A 24,447-nucleotide genomic window follows, 5' to 3' on the forward strand; every position below is an offset into this window, starting at 1 on the left:
GGCCCCAATTACACGTGGAAAAGATCTCACCAAGATGCACTATGAGAAGACGACAAAGAAGAAACTTTGGGTCTTGACATTCATATGGATGTTAGGGCTCCTGCACACAGGCAGATTTAATTTGCTGAATCCGCAATCTGCATCCGCACACACAGCTCTGTGCACACCTGCGGATTTGATTTTTAGATTCTGAGATGCATAAATAAAACGCACCATGCTCCATTTCAGTGCGGATTCTGCATTCACGCTCTCCATTCATCTCTATGGGTGTGTGAGATCTACAAAGAATCTGCAAATACATTTAATACAATATGCGGGTATTCCGCAGTGGAAATCCGCTTGCAGAATCCGCAGGAGGCCTTACTTTGATATGTACACGATATGTTACAGACTACGTGTACCCCTTTAAGATCACGCTAATCCCTAATAAATCCCTTATAAAGAATCTCCTGGTAACATGTTGACGCCCTGTGGAGTCCAAGACTCAGTGGATCAGTGTTGTTTTCATGGCAGGAGGGGCCGTACATAGTACAAAGGCTTCTTCACATTGGCATTATTGTCATCTGTGTGTTCTTTGTGTGAGCAATAAGGCACTGGGCTATTCAGGCCTGTTTGTTCACACGGAGCAATGATACAATTAAAAAAAGTTGCAACATGTCCTATTCCTGTTCAATTTCTCAGAAGATAGTTGGTTACTCAAGTCCATGGGTGTGCAAAAACCCAGACCACAAATGGATAACATCTATATGTGCTCTGTTTTCACAAATCACTGCTAAGCAATGTTAACCCCTTAGGGTGGATTCAGACGACCATATATCGGCTCGGTTTTCACACCGAGTCGATATACGGTGTCCTCATCTGCAGGAGGGGGGGGAGGGGGGCATGGAAGAGCCAGGAGCAGGAATTGAGCTCCCGCCCCCTCTCTGCCTCCTCTACACCTCTCTGCACTATTTGCAATGAAAGGAGGTGGGGCTAAGTTCTGGAAATTAGGCCCACCCCTGTCCCGCCTCTCCCCATTGCAAATAGTGCAGAGGGGCGGAGAGGAGGCAGAGAGGGGGCGGGAGCTCAGAGCACTGCTCCTGGCTCTTCTAGGCTCCCCCCTGCAGAGAGAGACGACTTATATTGGCTTGGCGTGAAAACCCGGCCGATATACGTTCATCTGAATCCAACCTTAATGACATGGCCTATTTTGGCATTGAGGACCAAACGATTTTTGGTATTTTTTCATCTCCATTTTTAAAAAACTATAACTTTTTTATTTTTCCGTCGACGCGACCGTATAAGGGCTTATTTTTTGCGTGGCGAACTGTAGTTTTTATTGGTACCATTTTTGGGTACATAGACTATATTGTAAAACTTTTTTTTTTTTTTATGATCGTAGGGAGAGAAAACGCATCAATTCTGCCATAGATTTTTTTTTTTTTTTAAAGCGTTAATTATGCAGCATAAATGATACACTGCATTTTTTTCTGCAGGTCGGTACAGTTACAACGATACCAAAATTCTTATATTTTTTTTAGGTTTTTCCACTTTTCCACAATAAAAACCCTTTTTTTGGAAATTATTTTTTTCTAAACTCACTGCATTCAAAGTAGGTTTTTTCTTTTTCCATGAACGGAGCTCACTGAGGGATTATTTTTTACGAGACGAGCTGTAGTTTTTATTGGTTCCATTTTGGGGTACATATGTTTTTTTTTTATCACTTTTATTGCGTTTTTTGGGAGGCGAAATGCTAAAAAAAACGCGCAGAAAAACCAGCAGACACCCCTTACTGTAAACCCAACCCCTAGAGAACTGCCCATTCCTTGGAAAACAGCTTAAAAACCAACACCCAGACTCCGTTTTGTCCCTCTTGCTTGTGCGAGCACCGTTAAATTATTCTGGCAACATGCTTTCACCCGGTGAGCAGATGTGTTTGGCCGCCTGCACACGGGCGGAAATCCCGCGGCGGTTTTTCCCGCGGGATTTCCGCCACTGAAAGTTTGCATAGGAGTGCATTACAATACGCACTCCTATGCAGACGGCCGCGGTTTGGCCGTGCGAAATCTGGCGCGGCAAACAAACCGCGGCATGTCCTATTTTTGTGCGGGGCTCGCACTCACCCGGCCGCCGGCTCCGGTCTGCACATGAAAGAGCCGAGGCCGCCAGGCGCGGGTGAGTATGCGCTCGTCTCTGCAGGCTCTCGGGTCGGGTCCCGCGGCGAGAATTCTCGCTGCCGGATCCGACCCGCTCGTCTGCAGGCGGCCTTTGTGGGCATGGTTGATCCATGTAACTTTTTTCCGGTGCTTCTCCAGCGTGACTTTATTTCAGTCACTGCAAAAAAATTCACAAGAGGAATTCATTACTACAGATTTTGCATTCTTACATCCTGCATTGGCAAGAAATACTACCTATCTCCCTCCACAAATTTGCCTGTGAAGCTCTGTGCTGTGTGTTGGGACGCCTCCTACCATGCCTACTTCCTGTAGTCATAGCAACCAGTGACTCCATCCGAAGGCTTCACGCGCAGAATCCGACCCAAATTAGAACAGGTCGCAGATTTTTTCACGCGCGTGAAAAAACGCGATACAAATCCGTCCGTCTGGGGACAACTGCGGATCCTCATAGGAGTATATTGGCTGCGGTCTGGGGCAGATAATGTGCCTAAAATAACGCGCTGGAAATTCCGTTCGAGTGCAGGCACCCTTTGCCATGCAGGATAAAAAGCTTGTTCAATTTATTCTACACGTCGTTACGGACGCACCAATACCAAATATGTGGGATTTTTTTAATGCTAATACACATACTTTGGCCAATTTTGGGCACGCTCGTATGAATAAGTCCTCAAGCAGTTGGCTTAAGGCTAAGGTTACAGGGCAACATGTCACACAAGTTCCATCTTCCTTCTTTGCATATTTCCCAGAGGAGCGTGCATGGCCTTATAAGTCTCCTCACTCACTTCCTAGGTGTCTCCTCACACACTTTCTAGGTGCTCAAGTTAAGGAGAGACGTTACCCCTCCCAACCCACATCACACATGACAAGCAGATCGCAGCGTCGCGTTCACACCTAATGATTCTTTACGTTGTTATGTCTCAACATGTACATTCTTGTGACTATGAGAGGACTGTCAAAAGAAATCTGAATGACATTTTTGGTCATATGTAGCAAGTCGGATATGACTTTTCTACCACAGACAATAATGTAAGTTTCGTGCGACTGCAACTCACTTGTATCACATATGCAATTTTGTGTATTTTTTTAACAATAAAATGGCAGCTTTAAAATAGTCTTAGACATTTCGCATACAGCACAATTTTTTGTCTTGTGACTCGTCTAAATCTTGAACCCACACGACAAATTTCATTGCGCAGCCCTTGTCCTAATGCTATGGCTGATCAGTGGCTGGTGTGCGTACGGTACAGCGGATTACACTGTAAGCTAAGAATATACAACCTAACGCCTTCTGAAAAGGTGCCAGCTTGTTAATGTGCGTCAGGAGGCAGAAACTATTACACACTGTTATTTATGTACTACACAATTCTGGGGTGCGAATAATTCCACATTCACCGTGTCAATGTTATTACATGGTAATACAATTCTAGCTTTTCAGTTCAGTCTTTGTCTGGAAAAGCATCTTTAATGTAGAATGAATCAGCTAAATGTACTAATGTTTGTAGTAGTGAGAGGGTTAACGTCTGCAAATGTGTTGTCTATTTCTGGAAATGTATCAGTTTGTGTTGTGAGTTGGAAGTCATGTGACCATGCTTCGTATATGTGTTTGCAAGGTGGAATGCAAGAGAGTCAGGCAGTCTGATGAAGTGTTGTCAGTAGGGTTAGTCTGCAAGAGAGAGAGGCAGATGCCTTAGGACCCCTACATTCACTGATCGGTCTGTGCGTGGATAATGGAAGAAGCCGAGCCATTTCCCGAGAGTGGCCCTGGGACTACTACCCCCTAGGATTTCTTCCCACTAAACAGATGAGAGGAAATTGCTACGCAACGCTGAGAGCGGCTGAAAGTGTGAGTGTTGACGGGTTGAGAGTCCAGCGGAGTGAGGAGTATGTTTTCCAGGAGCGGAGCTGCACAGATAACTGGGACTGTGGGCCTGAGATTCATCCTGAGTTTTGCCTCCCTGTCTCACCACCAACTTTGCCTGTACCAGTATTTTGCACTAGCCTATGTACTTTTGGACCGTTTAGTGTTTGCACCAGGGTCGTAACTATAGAGGATGCAGAGGGTGCGGTTGCACCCGGGCCCAGGAGCCTTAGGGGGCCCACAAGGCCTCTCTTCTCCATATAGGAAGCCCAGTACTATGAATAAAGCATTATAGTTGGGGGGCCCATTCCAGGTTTTGCATTGGGGCCCAGGAGCTTCAAGTTACGCCTCTGGTTTGCGCTTTCAGTAAAGCAACATTGCTGACCTTCCTGGCTTTGTTTTCAACTCTACTCTATGTGTGGTGACTATCATTCCATCATCCAGCTGCACTGCAGAGGAAGGAACGGTGGCGTCACGTGACATCAAACTGTAAATTCTGAACCACAGCTCGGTTCATTGTTCCCCTTGAAGCCTCCCCCTAAGCGGTGGCCTGCACGGGTCTCGCTCATCCCTTACGAGGGAGGAGATGGTAGAGCAATCAAGGCAAGTGACATCTCTACTCCTGCCATCTCCTCGGCCGTGGGCCCGCTCCTCACCCGCTGCAGTTATGTTGATGGAAAACTAAAAAAGTTATGATGAAGAATGAAAAAAACAATGGTAGCGAAGAAGTTCTAGAATGTTTTAAGATTCCTAATGCTGACCATCCTGTACCTCTAGGGTCCAGACTGACAGAATATCACGGCAGATGGCCAGTTTTACTTGAGCGCATTGTAACATATCTATACTACGGATCTGTATTACGCACATGTTACAGATGACATTACAACTGTATGTCATCAGTATTTGCCTCTGTCTTTACTGTCATTGATTACATTTTTACTGATGTGTATTTGCCCAAAAGAAGAGAACACCAATATGGAGGCAGACACGGAAAAAATAGGTCACACTACTGTTTTCAAACACTACTGTGAAAAATACGGCCCTATGAATAGATACATAAATTTACATTAGCTCTGTTTTACACTCACCTAATACGCTAGTCTCACAGTGGCCTTTTCTGTGTTTTTTTCATCTTTAAGGATGTATTAAGTCACTAAAACAGTGTATGTCATGTCATTATGTTCTTAACTGGCAACAGGCAGTAATTAGTGGCATGCTTTCAGTATGCACCAAGTATCATGGATTTCGGGTAAAGTTAATTATTAATAAACAGATGGGGCGCTTCATTAGTGGTATCACACAGAGAAAAGAATACATGGCTGCTTTAGTAACAGATAAAATATGAGGTCGCCATGACAGAAATCTCGAGTCCTGTGCACAGGCACCCTATCATGTCTTCAAGAAAGACTATTCTTTGTTATCATAGTTTTTTAATTTGTTAACTATATGAAGGACAAATGTTTATGTGACTGATAATGTCAGCAGAGCAGCTTCAGGCTACAACATTATTCTGCAGTGAACAGACATCATCCGCACATTCATACACTTCCTTTATTGGTCTAAGCCTTAGCAATAAAATTCATAGATCAATGTTAATTTCTTCTGCAAGACCCTATTAAGAGCTTTTATCATTTAAAGGGGTTATCTAGTCTACAACACCCATTTTCATATACCCTATTAGAGAATTCGGGGTTAATAGAGGGGGATCTTCCATTCAGATTCCTAATCTCTTGGATAGAATGGAGAGGGTCTACAACCAGTGCCCGTAGCGCTGAAGAACCGGTCGTCTCCTGAATTAAATGCACAAACCATTGGTGTAAATGGCCCATTTACACACACTGATAATCTTTCAAAAGATTGAAAGATCAGTGATTGTTTTGCATAAAGTACTAATAAGCACTATCACTATTAGTACTTTAGCAGCTTTATTTGCATGCAAATGAGCTTCTGGGAGCTGTTGCAGAACTCAGCAGGAGGTCTGAGTTCTGTAATCAGCTCTATTGTTCAGCCATGGGCTGCTAAGAAAAAAAAAATGTAATCTCTAGCTCCCCTTAGAGAATTCACCACCATGGACAGCAGACACTGTGTGTGGTCCTGCTTATCAGCTATTCTGCTGGCGGGGCTGGCAGCTGAGAACAGCTGATACAATGCAATCAGTTGTCTCTGGGCAGAACACAGCGTGTGGGCTGCCTTATTAGCTGTTCTGCCGAATAATGGTTTTCAAGCAGAACTGAAAACGGTCATTTGGCAGAAAACTGAAAGATGGGCACATTTAGACACAATGATTATCGCTCAAAAGATAGCTTTTGAGCGATAATCGTTGTGTCTAAATGGGCCTTAATGGTAAACTTCCCCTGTTGTGGCACTGGAAGGAAATCGAACTCTTATTGCCATGTTTGTTTACAAATTACAGCTGTAAACCGGTGGTCTTAGCAGAAGGACACTTTGTTAAGGGTCTGTATAACATGTATGGATTGTCCAAAGCATATTTAGTAGTTAAATACCTGCGGATGTCATTTTTCCCTACAGGCGCGGGTTCCGCATGCAGGAAAAAATCCGGACAGGCTCCATTTAGGTGTGGGTCTCCCGAGCGAACGGCTCCCGCAGCCTATGGAAGCTGTCAGGATCTGCAGGAGACCCTGCTCCGGGCAATGCAGGTCTTCCTTCCTTCGCGGCCGGAAACTTCTTTCTTTGGCCCGGCGGATGTGTCCGGCGCATGCACGTGGCACGCAGCCGGCGTGCCGAGCACATCCGCCGGGCCCCAAAAAAGATGATCCGGCCGCGAAGAAGGGAAGACCAGCACGGCCCACAGCAGGTGAGTTTATTCTTATTTTCAGCCCTCATGTCCGCGGGGCAGGAGGGACCCCCTACGGATTCTCCACGGAGAATCCATAGCGGGCCTGATTTTCCCCGTGGACATGAGGCCTTATAGTTATATATTTTTTTTACATGGGAGCCTACAGATGTATAGTCTCCTGTCTTGCATACAGTTGCATATGGAGGTTTACATTCATCTCATACTCGGGGAGATTTTCTATATATAATCTGAACATAGCCCCTGGACATGATGTGAGGAGAGCTTTATTGCTATAAAACAATTAGGCCCCCTGTCCATGGCAGTTTAATCACGCCGGCCGACGCGTCCCATAGCATTGCTATGGAAAGGGCCGGCACCTGTCTACGTGCAGAGAATCACTGCGATTCTCCGCTCGCAGCGGGCAATTCGCAGCATGCTGCGAATTGCCCTGATTCTCCGCGGTCAGCTTATCTATTAGATAGGACTGTCCAGCGGAGATTCACCGGCGGCTCCTGCAGCGGAGCTTCGCCGCGGGATACCGCATCGCCCGTGGACAGTCGGCCTTACTTATACAGATGTAATGGACAGGGAAATACATGTCAACATTGCACTAATGGGAAAACACTGAGCAACACTAATATTGGAAAAAAACTTGGGGATTTGAGTTAGCTGTAATAAGTTTAACTGGAACAACCAGCGTCAGACAGCTGCTGCCAAGGCAAATAGGATCATGGGATGCATCAAAATTGGTCTAGGGGCACATGACGAGAACATTGTTCTTCCTCTTTACAAGTCACTGGTCAGATCATGCATGGAATATTGTGGACAGTTTTGAGCACCGGTACTCAAGAAGGACATATCAGCGCTAGAACCGGGTACAAAGGCGGGCAACTAAAGTAATAAATGGAATGGGTGACTACAATATCCAGAGAGGTTATCAAAATAGGGTTTTATTTAGTTTAGAAAAAAGACGGTTGAGGGCCGACCTAATAACTATGTATAGATATATCCAGGGACAATACAGAGATCTCTCCTCTCCTCTATTTATACCCGAGACTGTGACTGTAACAAGGGGGTGCCCTCTATGTCTAAAAGAAAGAAGGTTTCTACACCAACTTAGAAGGGGGTTCTTTACTGTAAGAGCAGTGAGACTATGGAACTCTCTGCCTGAGGACGTGATGGTGAACTCGATAAAAGAGTTCAAGAGGGGCCTGGGTGTCTTTCTTGAGCGTTACAATATTACATGTTATAATCACCGATTACTTGGTCGGTGATCCAGGGATTATTCAGATTGCCAGATTGGTGCCTGGAAGGAATTTTTCCCCTTAAAATAAGGAAAATTGGCTTTTACCCCATGTTTTTTTGCCTTCCTCTGGATCAACAATGCAGGATAATAAGCTGGACCGGAGGGACACAAGTCTTTTTTCAGCCTAAAATACAATGTTACTATGTAATATAACACAAGCCATGAGAAACAGATCTGAAAGACACCAGATGCACCACACTGAGCCCGCCTGGATGACGTTATACGCTCCGACATTTAACAGGATGCACCACTATTTTGCTTTTATTGGAAGTCCTCAGTGGAGGCTTTAAATGTAAGCTGCAAAACAAATGTGAATAAGCCTGAGGCACACCAAACTTTCTTCACTTGAATGCAATAGAAATGACTGCTTGATGTAGAGCCATCCCTGTAAGGCTGCTTGCACATCTGTGCTGGAACCTCAGTTCGGATGTCCCGTCGCCGATCCGGTACAAAATACTGGAAGAAAAAGTTGTGTATGCAGGGCTTCTTCATCCAGTAAAGTGCCGGACAGCTGAGTCAATGGGGTCCGTTCGGTGCTGTTCAGTTCCATCATTAAACTGCTCAGTTTAGCAAGGGAGTTTCCCTTTCCTGCCCCCATAACGAAGCATGAAAACGGAACCCCCGACGGAGGTGTATAAATGGCCTTATTGTATTATTTGCTGTGAAAATAGCAATTTTCTGTGCTTGAGAAAATCAATATTTGGCTGAAATTAAGACAGGAAGAAGTGGTAACCATTATTAACACGTGCAGCCTAGCTAGTATATGAAAAGCATCTTAGCCGAGTCTGCTGTCTTGTGTTTGCTTCTTTAGGCATGTCAGGATTTTTGTGAGTGTCCATCTACAGTATCTTGCTGCTGGCTGTCCTTATTTTACCTTTAACTGTCCCAGGCATAAGGAGTACAATAAGCAGAGTGCTCTCGCCTTATACATTATGCCTAGTCTACATTAACATCACAATAGTCTTTCATGCTTTAAGTAGATACCATTTCTTGCCCTTTATGGTAATGGTCATCTTAAAATCAATAAACAACAGGATTTTTTATAACGTTTGTCCTAGGGGGTCAACAAAGTTGCAAACATCTCAGGGGCTTGGAAGCAAACCGTACTGGAAATTTGATGCCTACACCTAACTTTAAGGGTACTTTCACCCATGGCATATTCACTACCAGCTTTCCACAGCAGAAAACTAGCAGCACCCCAAGGGTGCTTTTACGCGGGCTGATCTGTCAGGTGGAGATGCCTAAAAGGTCATCCCAGCAATATAATTGTTCCCGTGCCCGCTCGCCTCTCCATTCTTGTATGCAGAAACTTAGCAACGAACGAGAAGCAAAAGACTTCTCGTTTGTCGTTCAGTCGGTGCATGCATTTAGACTGAACGATAATCTTCAGATTCTAGCTGGATCACGGGAATCCGAACAATAATCATTCCGTGTAAATGTACCGTAAACTGATCACAGGCTGTCTAACCTCCCAGCAATTAGCAATAATTTGTGGGGTAACCCAGCAGGACACTCAATATCCCTGCAGCACCCCCGCAGGGCAAATGAAGCATTACACAGTTTTCACTTAAATCCTTGGGTTATTCACCAGAGATAGAGGCGCTCTTTGTAGCCAATACCTACTCCACTATGGCAGACCATTGTCTATTAACTCTGTACTCCCCAATAGCATGTTTAAAAAAGATTTTCTTTAAACCGAACAACCCCTTTACTACTTCCAGTACAAACAGTTCTCTATTAGCTTAGCTTGGTTTGTGAAGTCTTTTCAATAATGTAATATCTACATATTTCCTATAGATTAATTAAGAACAGCAGGAGCTAATTAACACCCCCATTTACACTACTAAAGAACATATGTAGATTTAAAATAGCGTCCTAATATATATATTAAAAACATTTATCAAAGCAGTTCTCCCATGCACCAGCTGCTAAGGGATATCTCCACCCTCCTTCCCCCCAAAGAGAATGACTCAACAAGAATTACAAAATATCAATGTACGGAGAATTTAGAGGCTACAATGTTGCAGACAGATGTTAGTTAAAAGTCTATTGCAAAATAGGAAAATATCTAAATAAATATTTTGGTTCTTAGTGTTTTTTAGCTTTTATGGGGTGCTGGAGGATCAGTAGTGTTTTTATAAATAAGCAGCATGCTCTACGTATGGCATTATTTTTTTTGCCATTTTTCTCTGTAGGCCAAGGGCATTGCTAGAGTCTTAAAAGATCAGGCATATGTTGTCCTCCCTCCCCCAAAACAATATGTAGTTGTTATATAACATTGTTACTGCTATATTACAACCTTATGGTTATTACATATGGTCTACATATTATAACTAAACAAAGTGCACCCTCCAAAGACCAATGTTACCACTATACAAGTCCCAAATAATACTGCCACACTACTAACGGTACTACAACTCCATAGTGGCTAATAATACCATGCTGTTACAGAATATGGAACACCATAGAAAGACTAATATTACCAATACCCTTATACAAGGACCAGAAAATAATATCCCACCATGACAAATGGATAGTGACTGAATATTACTTTTATACTGCCACTGTATAAAAACCACTGTACGGATGCCGATATTATCACTGACCATATAGTGGTATATAACAGCTTTATACAAGTGCTCTGCATATTGTGTAAGTGATTAAAGTAACATATCCAGTGATCACAGGTAACATCCTCTCTTTTTTTTTCTCTGGCACAGATCACCATGATGACTTCTTCCAGCCACGACTTGTTTCTGCAAAGTTTGCAACACAGATATCTTTGGCTCGTTGCCTTTCCAGAACCCTAAAACCTTTACCAACCTATACAAACTCTTTATCTTGCTCTTACCCCAACCTGTGCCTAACACTGCCCTATCTGCGCCTATTACTGTACCAGCTGCGTAACATGGTGTCCTCAAATACTGTTTACTGGGATGCTATAATGTACTGTATAACTGGGGCACAATCATGGTAGAAGGGTAGTGAAGGTAAAATAAGTGCCCATATAAATAACCCATCACTTTAAAAAAAAAAAAAAACCTAAACACATACATTCTACCTCATTTCATACTTTAACACTACAATAAAACTACAAATAGAAAGGTAGACAGCTGCCGGTCTACTACTCTTATATCAGCCCATGGCACACAAGGACATTCATATATTTTTCTTTAGCATTCCTGCCCATTACAAGGGGTGCAAGCCAGGTAACAACCTACAGTTGAAGTGTGCAGCACTATGCCCCGGATAGAGAGGCTGTGGCCCAATGAAGACGGACAACAATGGGGGCAGTGCTGGACCTAGAGACGGAGGCCGCATTCAGCAAGAAGTGGCTAGCAGAGGAGTGACAAAATGGAAGAGTAAAGGCTATCTGTGAGGGGGTAAACATTAATAAAGCACTCTACTAGTGCCAATAAAAATGCCAACATATGAATTTTCTTCCTCTTACCACATTTAGAGCCCAATTAGGATTTTTCTTTATTGTAATCTTAACATATGAATTTTGGATTGCATTACTGCCATATTTAAAACCTCATTATCAAAAATATCAAATCCTGAAAGTTTGAAGCGGTCCTAATTCTATACTCTCTGAAAAGTCATAACTACTGTGTGAGAGCTTCTCACTGAGGGATCATATTACAGAAAGCAGAGCTGAAGAGAGACTGTGATGCAGTGTGATACTATTCAGGACCCTCTGCTAGTTCATTAGATGTAGGCACGTACTTAAGCTGGGCATAGAGTCAGGGGCGTAACTATAGAGGGTGCAGGGGAGGCGGCTGCACCAGGGCCCAGGAGCCTTAGGGGGCCCATAAAGCCTCTCTTCTCCATATAGGGAGCCCAGTACTATGAATAAAGCATTATAGTTGGGGGCCCTCTTACAGATTTTGCATTGGGGCCCAGGAGCTTCAAATTATGTCTCTGTGCAGCATGGTTTAGGTATGGGTTTGGGTACAGATACAGATAAAGGGGGGGCCCAGCTCACGTTTTGCATCAGGGCCCCCGAGCCTTTAGTTACGCCCGCGCATAGGGTGCAGTGTTTCTGAGGACCCCTTGAGGGTTGTTGATCCAGGAATTATTCTGATTGCCAGATTTGAGTCAGGAATAAATTCTTTTCCTTAAATGAGGAAAATTGGCTTCTACATCATTGTTTTTTTTGCCTTCCTCTGGATCAACATTGATGGGTAATAGGCTGAACTGGATGGACATATGTCTTTTTTCAGCCTTTTATGCTATGTTACTATCATAGCAGCTAGTGCCAGCACTTTGGGGAGCTAAGCATAGGAAAAACTGACAACTGGAATTGGAGCTTGTGGAGGTGGAAGTGGAGAATAAGGTAAATGGCTTATTCTGAATATTCACCCAGAATGATGGGAAAACTTTACATTTTGATTCTTTATAATTTATGTTAGAGAACACTAAGGGATTTAGCAGTAATTACTAGAAAACATTTAAAGCATATATTTCCACTTGTTTCAGCAATGTGCACATCATTAACAATTCTCTTTTCTAGTGAGATAAAGTACGTCTGCAAACCACTGTTACTTGTATCATTAATCAACTACAAAAGCATCTCCAGAATCCACATTCCGGCTCGGATCTGATGCAATCCAGACACATATATATTTACATTCTTCGTTATCCAAAGATAATAATTTACTCTAATATTTTATACATCGCAGTGATCTACACTGGATCTGTAAACATATTCATTCTTGATACCTCATTAGAGCCTGGCATGTAGCACATAATAGCAACCCCTGAAGAAGGGATGCTTACATGTGTCTTCGAGGGTCAATGTAAGAAGTCATTAGTAAAACTTTGGCTGAGCCAGCTTGAAGTTCCATGATTGGGCATAGAGTTTTATGAGTTATTAGTCATGTGAGATTTTTTTTTGACCTATCTACGAGCTCTACTAGGGCCTGTGGATATCCTAGAAGAGTGGTGGTGAACCTATGGCACGCGTGCCAGAGAGGGCACTCGGGGCCCTCTCTGTGGGCACGAGCGCTGTTTGTTACTAGTACTACTAGAATAAGGTAATCAGACAACCTGATTTAGGTGGGACTGTCCCGGTTTGGGACCCTGTATCCTGTACCCTGTACCCTGTCTCCAGGGTCACTAAGTGGGACAGCCTTTTGTTCTGCTTTCAGGATGTCTGCCCCACTTTTGTGCCACTTTCAGGATGTCACAATGAAAGTGATTACCTACTACTGGTAGTAATAGTGTCCCCTATATTGACCCCAGTAGTAATAGTATTACTACTGGGGCCAACATAGGCGACAGTATTACTACTGAGGCCACTGTGGGGGTCACTATTACTACTCTGGCCCATATAGAGGGCAGTATTACTACTGAGGCCACTGTGGGTGTAACTATTATGACAGAGGCCCATATATGGGACACTATTACTACTAAAGCCACTGTGGGGGTCATTATTACTACTGGGGTTGATATAGGGGACACTATTACTACTGAGGCTACTCTGCACGTGGCAGAATACTTCAAGGTGCCTTAGGCAGTTTTTACACGGCCGTGAAAATCGGCCAAGATTGGTGCGTTGCAGTACGCACAACTCTCACATGCATATGAACTCCATTCTTTTGAATGAGAGATGCGGGGGGAAAAATCGCGGCATGTCCTATCTTTGGGCATTCCGTTCCATTCATAATGTAGGAAAACAGCAACCCCTGGCTGAACAGAACTATCATATGATGGAATCGAATGGCGCCAAATGGACCCCATCGACTATAATGGGGTCCGTTCAGTTTCCGATATTTTGCCGGATTCGACAGAATAAAATAACACTGCATGCTGCGCTATTTCTTCTTGTTTGTAGAAGAAATCAACAAGGGAGGTTCTAAACAGAACATCTGATGCTGATAATAACGAGCCGTAATAGGAGCAATCAAAAAATACATCAGACACATAGTTATAGAATTATGAGTCTAGTGTAATTGTGGGGGTGAGAACTCTCCCGCTTCTCTCAGCATACACTGCAGGCTGTCATGCCCTGTGAGGATGGTAAGAAGGGGGCGCTCACCTCATGAATCCCCAGACTCATAACTCATATATGTATCCAGTCTATACTTTGATCGCTCCTATTAGTCAAACTCCAGGTATTCACAGGGTGGACTTGCTGTGATAATTTACATTCTACGAAGTATACTCATACTCCAATTATTGTACATTATCTAAAAACTTTCCCACTGTGTTCACTGAGCTCAGCTAAGTTATTAGAAATTGCCTAATGATAGGTTTGTTGACCGTTTCCAGTAGCAACCAATTGTGAATGCAGTTTTAAGCTATAATTCAAGCTACGGGTTTAGTTAAAGGTAAGTGATGCAATGTATTTACACAGCTACTCAACTGTCTACAGTATATAGATTGTATCTACTGCATATAAACTGTAAAATAGCACTTCAAGGTGGGAACACCCTAAAGGGCGCCCATATACACTGCAGATGATCCACCGTTACTGTATATGGATCATTGCCAATTGAAACAATAACAAGTTAATATACCACCCGGCAAGTAGCGGTGATCAGCATGTGGTAACAGTGCATCATTCGCACTGTGTACAAACACCTGCACAAAGTACACTACGTAATAAAATTAAGGTAAAACTTTGCTCAAAAAAATTAAGGGAACACTTAAATCACCCATCCGATCTTGCTGAATGAAAGATTCAAGTTGACTTTTTCAAGTCTGTTAAATTTGCTTAGTGTGAACCTGGTCTCCTCTTTGAGAATGGGGTGCCAATGGTGGGCCTGCTAATTCTGGTGTTCTCTGGCAAATTCCAATTGAACTACACAGTTCTGGGGTGTGAGCATAGGTTTTACTATAGGACACTGGGCCCTTATGCTGCCCTCTTGGAGTCTGATAGTTTGGACAGAAACATGCAGATCAGTAGCCCGCTGGAGGTCATTTTGCTCCTTGCACAGAGAAGCAGATACCAGTCTTGATGCTGGGTTATTGCCTTTCTACAGCCCTGTCCAGCTCTCGTTTGTAATGGCCTGTATCCTGGTATCTGCTCCATGCTCACAGGAGACCTTGCTATGACACGTACAATTGTGCCACCCTGAAGGGGCAGAACTACCTGAGTAACCTTATTGGGCTGCAGGTAGCTCCTCATGTACTAATAATGAGAAGGACACTAGAAAACAGTACAAAACATCAAACTAGAGAATAATCAGCTAGAAAGGATAAGGAGAAATTGTCTGTGGCCACCACTCGCATAATTATTCCTGTTTTTGGGGTTGTCTTGTAGTTGCCTCTCCAGAGCTCCTGTTTTCACTTTTATTTGCACTGGTGAAATTGATTCCCGATCACTTTTGTTTCCTAACAGGAAAGTGTAGATCCCTGGAGTTCAAGTAACTTGGGGTTATAAAGTGATGCTTGAATGGATAATCTGGGCTCTTTTCAACTAATGACGTATGCTCTGGATAGACCATCAGTAGTTGGAAGACAAGAGTCTTTCGCTTAGGATCCTATCCATCAACTGATCCTCTGGCCCGCTGTCCAGGGAGGAAGTGGAAGAGCCAAAATCAATGGAAGCACTGTGCTGCTATTCCACTTCCTGTACCACTTGCCAACATCCTGTCCTGAGCAGCAAGTGGAATAGCAGCATGGCACTCCCATTGATTTCAATAGGAGTGAAGCCGGCACTCCCTCTTCCCCCTGTCCGTTGCTGACAACTTCTAGCCCACTGCACTGGACCGTGAGCTGGACAGCCAGTTGATGGATGGTGTTCCGAGCGGCGGATCCCTGTCCATCAATTACAAATGCCCTCTCCAGAGGATAGGTCATCAGTTGAAAAGAAACACTTTTATAGTATGCTTTAATCCATTTTGTGTCTGACATGTCAGTATAACCACACTTAAAAATGCTCTAGGAAATCATGCGGATTAGGAGGAAGTCTTTGACTGAAGGAAGTGTTAGGATATCATGTGTCGGATTAACCCAATTCTACTGTACATAGACAACTAATTACAACTGCTGGGTGAAGGCTGCTCTTCTGTACTCAAACGTTAGAAAGCATCTGTATGAAGGGCTCAGTTACCTCCATGGTAAGTAAGGTACAAATAAATCAAAATGTCTCTTCTCCTGGAAATTAAACATAAAAAATAAAATAAAAAATGGAAATAAAAATATAAAAGAGCACTAAAGAATATTATACATTGCGATGTTTACTTATAGAATAACAAAGCATATGCACAGGGAAATAGTACATATGGAACTAATTACATTCATTGGTTATTTGTGTGTTTTTTGTGCGCAAATTTGCACGTGCAAAAAGTACTGTAAAAAATGTAGCGGTGCGCACAAAAACACGACACTATGCAAAAATAAGCGGCGTGAATATGCACGTAAATTTGCATACATTTGTGTGAATCCGACCTAAAACGGGCTTAAGCCAAAGCAAAGGAGCCAGTGTGTTCTTGTAATGCATGGTATCGATGGGTGGCATGTTGTTCTTCATCTCTGGAATGAGAACAAGATCCTTCCCATATGACCCCTACTTTAAAAAAAATGTTGCATTTAGTATTATTTCATTATTTTTTTACTACGGCATTTCTTAATGTGAGCTGATTACCTGTAGTCTCTTCTTTCTACTAGTACTAACTAGAGTCAGTGCTTCAAAGTAATCACATGCATCTTGTTTCCTTGACCTTGCTGTGGAAGGAGCACTAATGCAACATAGCAGGCTTTCTAATTTCTAAAAACTAGATGATTACTTAAAGGGGTCTTCTAACATAGAAAACACTGGTGGCAGTGCTGGAAATGCATCACATATATATATGCTCATCGCTGCTCTGGTCTTCTGTTTAGTTCAGGCTGCATTGGTCATGCGGCTGTTTACCCATGTGACTTCTGCAGCTAATAAAAGGCCAGACATGGCTGTTATCAGTGATATCCTGTAAACCTGCCCAGGTGATATCACCTGTTAAATGCCATAGTACTGGAGTGACAAAGAGGCAGCTCAACGCCATGGTGAGTATATTACTTGTATATAGTTTTAGGCATGGGGGACCTAAAACCATTCTAAAAAATAAGTCAGAAAACCATCAACACCAGTTTAAAGGGCCACTGTTTTACTGCCCCCCCCCCCCCCCCACCTGATTGCCTGTCACACTGGAGTTCTCCTATGTATACTACAGTCACTTCTAAGCAGTGCAGCCTCCTGTCTGATACTTCTCAGGCACCATTGTGATGGTGAGAAATTTTGGTTTTACTTTCAAATCAATCTTATCACAGAGGATGCACCATTTCTGCCTGCTGGGTGGACAACTTAAATATCAATACCTTCTATATTTACCTAAATAAGTTACAGATCATAAGTATACAGTCAAGAGGATCAGTTGTGATCTCCTCTATAATAGAAGCTGTGTGGTGATCATCATCAGTAACTGTGATAGGAGTGGCTATGCCCCCCCTAGGCATAAATTGACTAGGAACTGACTACATAAATCCAAGTAGATCAGAGCTGTCAGAATAGAGATCATATGACCAACAGAGGCGAAGGACTCCAGAAGTTTCAGTTAGAAAGGAAGAACTAATCAAGATAATACTACCCAACATATATACTGGGGGAATAGCTACATAACGAATGAAAAACAAACATATCGGAGTGGCCTTTTAAAACAATATTTTGGAAACATCTAGCAACAATTTACTAAAAAAACACAATTTACTAAAAAAAAATATAATATTTCTATTCAAAATGTGCAGTAAATGCTTCTGAAATGCCATTCAGCTTTGGAGGAGTGCAGGAATTACTGGGATTCCTATATTGAACTGCCTCCTACATTTCCTGTTTTCCAAGCAACAACTTCACATTTATTTTTGCTGGATTATTAGTCATAGCTTTATTAAATATAATGGATTAAAACTGTGCTCCGGAGGAAGTAACAATACAGCTGTCACATGGTAAAGTCAATCTCTGGCAAACACCGCACATTTTTGGCACATTAGTATTGGGGCTCCAAACCTAAATCTATACAGATTTTGGCTGGAGATAGGCAAATCTCTCCCCCTGAAAACTTTACCCAGCCACCAGCACCTGCAGTGATGACATGACCCTCTGCTATAGATGCTGCAGATATAGGTACAGTAGTATTGATTAGATGGAAGATGATGACACTGATTTATGGGAGCTTTCAGGGTGTTATGTATTGTAGGAAAGGAGCAGGAACAATCCTCAGGATTTTATGGTACTTGGAGAAGTCATAGATGAAGCTTAGTGCCACCAAATAGGAATGTCTTAGCTCCTGTCTGGAGTTCACTTTAAATGGCAACATATATACACAAACGTACTTGCATTTATAAACCAGAAGTTACAAAGCAACATAGAAAATAGTCTGTTTATCCAAATCAAATGCAAAACAGCAATGGCAAACTGCAATCCCATAAAGTAGGCACCTGAGCAGCCCCCATACAGGAGCCTTTAAAGTAAACTTGATTGCTGTATAATAAGTCAGGTGGAAAAGAAAGCATCTGCAGACTGTAGGACTATTTCCTGCACAGATAAGCAATGTCTATGGGTACAAGGTCAGGTTCAAACACCCAAGTGCTATTATTTTCAAGGATAACCACATATGCCTTATAGCTGCAAGGACTAGATCCTGGCAGCAATGGCTGTCATCTGACAGCAGAACAGCAATGTCAGCAAAGATGTTTGGGAAGTCAGGCTTCCTCCCATCCCACTTTTCTCACAACCACTCACCCACCCACATAGGCACCCTTTCATGACCTGTACCTTCTGTATGGCAGCTGGAGGACAGGATGGTGTTAGGAGGTCTGAAGATGTAAGGCAGGTAACGAGAAAAGCATTTCATCTTCACATGAAGGGACAAACAAGCACAGCCTGCTCAATCCATGAGGATCCTGCTCTCAGTCAGGGGCTGCAGATCCAGTATGCAGTCATGTCTCCTGCATGGCAGGGAAGCCCAAGGATCCTCTGGAGCCAGACCCCATCCTTGTGCCATCAGTAGCAGCAGCAGCAGCAGCTCAGCCTCCCATTACTGCAAGCATAGCCTGCTCCAACTCTGAAGCTCTCAAGCAGCCTGGGGAGGCTCTTCATTGGCTGAAGCTCTGTAGAGCAGTATTTGCTGACTAAGTCAGTCCTGCTTGTAAACACACACTCACATCCACACACACTGAACCAGCCTTCTGCTTCCTACAGGCATCATCAAATGCAAGTCCTATGATTGCTGAGAATCTCTCCCCCCCTTGCAGGAAAGCCCTTGTTATGTAGAACTGTGCACTAGAATTGTATCTACTCATTTGCATGTTGCTATTCTGTATCTGTTATAAAGTAGAAGGATAAACAAACAACTTTTGATACTTCTAACATACTGTTGGGAATATGTTATGAAAGAGTAAATCGATTTAACAGGAACCTGTCAACAAGAATTAGCCTAACAGCAGCAGCAGACCTGGGTAGCAGAAAGGTGTTTAAACATCCCCCTCTCAAGGGGAAAAGGGGTCATTTAGAAATATTATATAGTTTTAAACTTTTCCTGAAAAGAGTCAGATGTTTGGTGGAAAGAGTCCCAGAAGCTCACGCTTGCGAGCTAGTTAAGATTCCCCTCTTTGATTGACTGTCGTATTCCGCTACAAAATCTTGCGGCTGCGCGCTTGCGTTTACAGTACTGTGCAAACATTTTAGGCGGGTATGGAAAAAATGCTGCCAAGTAAGAATACTTTCAAAAATAGAAATGTTAGTAACTAAATGAAAAGTAAATGAGCAAAAGAGACATCTAAAGCAAATCAATATTTGGTGTGACCACCCTTGTGTTCAAGACGGCATCAGTTCTTCTAGGTACACTTGCACACAGTTTTTGAAGGAGAACTTTATCTTGGAGAACTAAGCACAGATCTGGATGTAGGCTTGCTCAAATCTTTGTGTCTTTTCATGTAATCACAGATAGACTCGATGATGTTGAGATCAGAACTCTGTAGGGATTATATCATCACTTCCCAGACTTCCCCAAACAAAGCAGGAAAGCCAAATTCACAGCGTAAGTGTGAAACCACCCTACATCACATCCTTTCTATTTTTGCAAATCAAATTAATAATCTACTGCATTTTCTACACCTGCCTAAGACCTTTACACAGTACTGTACAGTCAAAGCATGAGCAGTGCAATCCTTTACAAGGGGCAGCTTCTTTTCTTCACTGAGCATGCCCTGACAAGGAGGTCCTGCGGTTTATTATATCAGTCGTTGCGCTCTGCTCTGTACGTTACTCAAACGTCTCCCCCCCACCCATCCCCGCTGATAAAGCATATCCTTTCTTACATAGTTATATAGCACATGGTTTCTTGTGCACTATCATTGTGTTTCTTGATATAGATGACTACTAGAGATGAGCGAGCGTACTCGCTAAGGCAAACTACTCGAGCGACTAGTGCCTTATGCGAGTACCTGCCCGCTTGTCTCTAAAGATTCGGGTGCCAGCGGGGGAGAGTGGTAAGTTGCGCGAGTGAGCAGGGGGGAGCGGGGGGGGGGGGGGGGGGGGGAGAGAGTGAGAGAGAGAGATCTCTCCCCCCCCCCCCCCCCCCCGTTCCTCCCCACTCTTCCCTGCCGCTCCCTGCCGGCACCTGAATTTTTTGAGACGAGTGGACAGGTACTCGCATAAGGCACTACTCACTTGAGTAGTTTGCCTTAGCGAGTACACTCGCTCATCTCTAATGACTACTGTTTATGTTCACTTTTTCTATTCACCTCTTATTCTTTACCCGGGCACATGCAGTAAAGTACAGAAAGATTGAGAAGGCGGCTTTCCATGTAAGTGCTATATAGTATTAGTGCAGACATGAGATTAACAAAAGATGGGCATGTTTTACACCTCCTGGGCTGGGCTAGCACCATGTTATTATTATTATTATTTTTTTTTTTAATCAGTTTTTATTAGAGAGTTTTCAAATTTTTACAAGCAAAATAAAATATAAGATATCCAAAGCCCGCCATACAACACCATGTTATTTCATACGAGGCAGGACTATGAATAATGGTGATTGCAGCACGGTCCTGGTCCTGGAGCATTAAATCAGAGTGGAAGATTTTGAATCAGTGTGGCTGCGCCAGAGGGGCGGTGAGTACAACCCAAAAAGTTGATGACAGGTTTCCTTTAAGACCAGCAAAGTTGAAGATGAGTTCAATGTGTCTGCTGAATTCATAGTATACTAGCCTACATCTACCCAAAAGTTTCAGTTGCTGGACATCAAGTTGCTGACAAGTCCAATGACAAAAACATGCACAATTTTTTTAGGGTTCGGCTTACTTGTGAGTTGCATGCAATTTGGTATTTGTGACAGCCAGTAGATAAGTAAAAAATTGTTGAAATGTCACAAGGGTGTTGCAGTCACATACCAGGTACATTGAACTCTATGCTGGAAAAGTGACTTTTTACTTAAAATCCATAACTTGTATATTTTGAATCATGTTGTGTGTAGTAACGTGGCCATGTGCACAAATGTTAGTTGCACTGTTATTATGCAGCCTTGTTATCTTTGTATCACATGACCATTTAGCCATAGCTTAAGGCTAGGACTACACAGCAGCCCTTGTCACACAACACCAAGATCACAAGATTGCTTTGTAGCCTCACAAGAAATGATTGTGAATGTAATCACATTACTACATGTGACTAAGTATGACTATGACTTCACAGCTATGCCATGTAGCGCTAACCAAAAACAATGATGAAAGCAAATGGTGCACAATTTTTGGCCACATGTACATAATGTGACATGAAGTCTACGATGACCATAAACTCATGTACTAGGGAACTGCATAAATAGAAATAGAATTCTATGGCACTAATTCGGCAATTAGATTTCGAATGGAGTGTCATGGTGCATATTTGACTTCTACTCTGTTAATTTCATAAATATAGCCAAGTGACTAGGGGTTATGGGGTACAGGGGTTTCTGCTGTAGTGAATGTCAGGATGTCCAAGTAGTTGAACTCTACTGATCTAGGATTTATCAGATATTTCTTATATAATATATATATATATATATATATATATATATATATATAATCACCATTTAGGAAGGGGGGGGCAAGCTGAACTTTTGCACCCAGGCCCTGTAGGTACGCCCCTGAACACAACGATTGCATAGCTACAACACCCCACAACACCTCGGGCGACAAATGTACACAGCCGTTCCTCACTACCGGTTGGGACAAACTAAATGTACGAATAAGATTGGCGATGTGACGCGGCGCATGCGCCGAAACTATAGCTGATGGAGAGAAACTGTTTGCATATTGGTAAATAATAGGCCAAATATACACTAAATCAGTTGTACCGAATTTTTTTTTTCAATTTTGTTGGCCAGTGTTATTTATGCGTCCGTGTGAACACCATAAATACAAATAGAGAAAAAAACAATTGTGGGATTGCTATTTTTTTAAAATTTCTCAACCTACTAAAAAAAAATGAATAAAAAGTTGCTCAATATTTGCCCCAAAATGGTGCTAAAGTTCAACTTTTCCTGCAAAAAATATATTGTTTTATATTTTTGGAAAACAGAGATGACAAGAAAAAAAAAGAAAAGAAACACTGTGTCCTTAAGGCCCAAACTAGGCTGGAAGGGGTGGATAGTCAACTAGCAGAGCCATGAAACACTTGGCTTGGGTTAGCAAATAGAGATGAGCGAATGTGCTCGGCCACGCCCCTTTTTCACCCGAATACCGCGATTTCCGAGTACTTCCGTACTCGGGCGAAAAAATTCGGGGGGCGCCGTGGCGGCACGGGGGGTAGCAGTGGGGAGTGGGGGGGAGAGGGAGAGAGAGAGGGCTCCCCCCTGTTCCCCGCTGCTACCCCCCGCACCGCCACGCCTCTCCCCGCCCCCGGCGCCCCCCGAATCTTTTCACCCGAGTACTGAAGTACTCGAAAATGGCAGTACTCGGGCGCGTAAGTACTCGAAACGAGTACGTTCGCTCATCTCTATTAGCAAACTAAATTTCAGGAGAACCTATCACTTCATTTCTTTTTAACCCCTTCCCCAAGGTGCAAATGTATGTCCTGGGTGGAAAGGGTTTCCTTTGGACAGGCATAAACATCCAATCAATGGATGGCATGGTCCCAGAAGCTGAGCCTGTGTCATCCACAGCTGGATCGGGCTGTGACTGATATTTTGTTTCCCATTGCAACAGCCGGGATTGGCTTGCAGAAGGCCGATGCTTACAATTGTGGAGGGCCGATGGGTTGGAATTGCAATCAAATGTCAGTCAGTGGAGTCCTGAACTGCCATGGCCTATGATAGCAATAATGCACTACGGTACAGACATACTGCAGTGTATTATTTGAGCGACCATGCAGGTTCAAGTCCCCTACAGGGATATAAAAAAATGTAAAAAATATATAAAATAAGATTAGTAAGAAAAAAAAAGTTCAAATTCCAATCAAACAGTTCGGGGGGAAAGGTGAACCACAGCCCCATAATCAAGATAAGCAGTGGGTAATAGTTGAACCACACCAATCTTACATGTGTCACCTATGCAGTGATACCATTAGAATACTCCTCTGGAAGGTTGTAGGTTCCCTCTAGCTATGAGCACTCTGGCAATGCCATAATGGCTGAGCGCTCAGTATACTAGATGGCTATTGTTCCTCCATTTTTTGTATTAGTTTATTATGTACAGTATAATCTATTTCAATGTATATTTCTTAATTTGCTGCAGTTAATATCAATCGATGGTGTAGATTAGGTCTTATCCTTGATTCTGGCTGCTGCAATGCGTGATATGCATCCATGTCATTGGTTTATAGTTCTCTTTGTATAAGAGTTTGTCTGAATTTTGCACTTCAAGATCCATAATTAAATTGATATGCTACAATGAAATGATGTATGATCCAGATTCTAACTAATATCAAGCTTCCGTTTTATAGTCTGTCTTCTATAAGTCGGGCTTCACACAAGTGTATGCGAAAATATACATGCGTGAACGTTGAGCTTTTGTGCATTTTTACACATTTTACTGTACTTTTTTCACTCCCAGGGACTGTTCAGATTAGTGCACGACTCACCAACTGAGATATAAAAGCCTGTGCAGGCTAATTAGGGTTTTTAATTTGTGCACCCCCATAGACTCTTATGGTGCCTTAGGTGTGCACAAAAATAGCATGTCGCGTTTTTGTTTTTTCTCAGTGCATGCATATTTTGCGTGCACAAATGCGTTGGTGTGAAGGCGCTCTAAGAGTCCAAGCTGGATGATATGTTGATGTCAGTGGTAGGGTATACAAAATCTGCCTGCCCTTCTTGGAGGAGCTCTGCTATGAAATTCTCCTTCCATTGTCCACAATAATGTTTTAGCA

General features: G+C 42.9%; 1 protein-coding gene across 1 annotated transcript in view; it reads right to left on the bottom strand.

Moving 5' to 3' along the window:
* Positions 1–19,247, bottom strand: part of PPP2R2B (protein phosphatase 2 regulatory subunit Bbeta) — a 254,242-nt gene extending 234,995 nt beyond the window's left edge. Inside the window, exon 1 of the mRNA XM_066591261.1 lies at positions 18,874–19,247. Within this exon, the coding sequence (XP_066447358.1) occupies positions 18,874–18,952 (79 nt within the window). The 5' untranslated portion in view covers positions 18,953–19,247. The remainder of the gene's footprint in view (positions 1–18,873) is intronic.
* Between the last annotated feature and the right edge of the window lie 5,200 nt (positions 19,248–24,447).

Source organism: Eleutherodactylus coqui, chromosome 2 (assembly GCF_035609145.1).
Source record: "Eleutherodactylus coqui strain aEleCoq1 chromosome 2, aEleCoq1.hap1, whole genome shotgun sequence".
Lineage (NCBI taxonomy): Eukaryota > Metazoa > Chordata > Amphibia > Anura > Eleutherodactylidae > Eleutherodactylus > Eleutherodactylus coqui.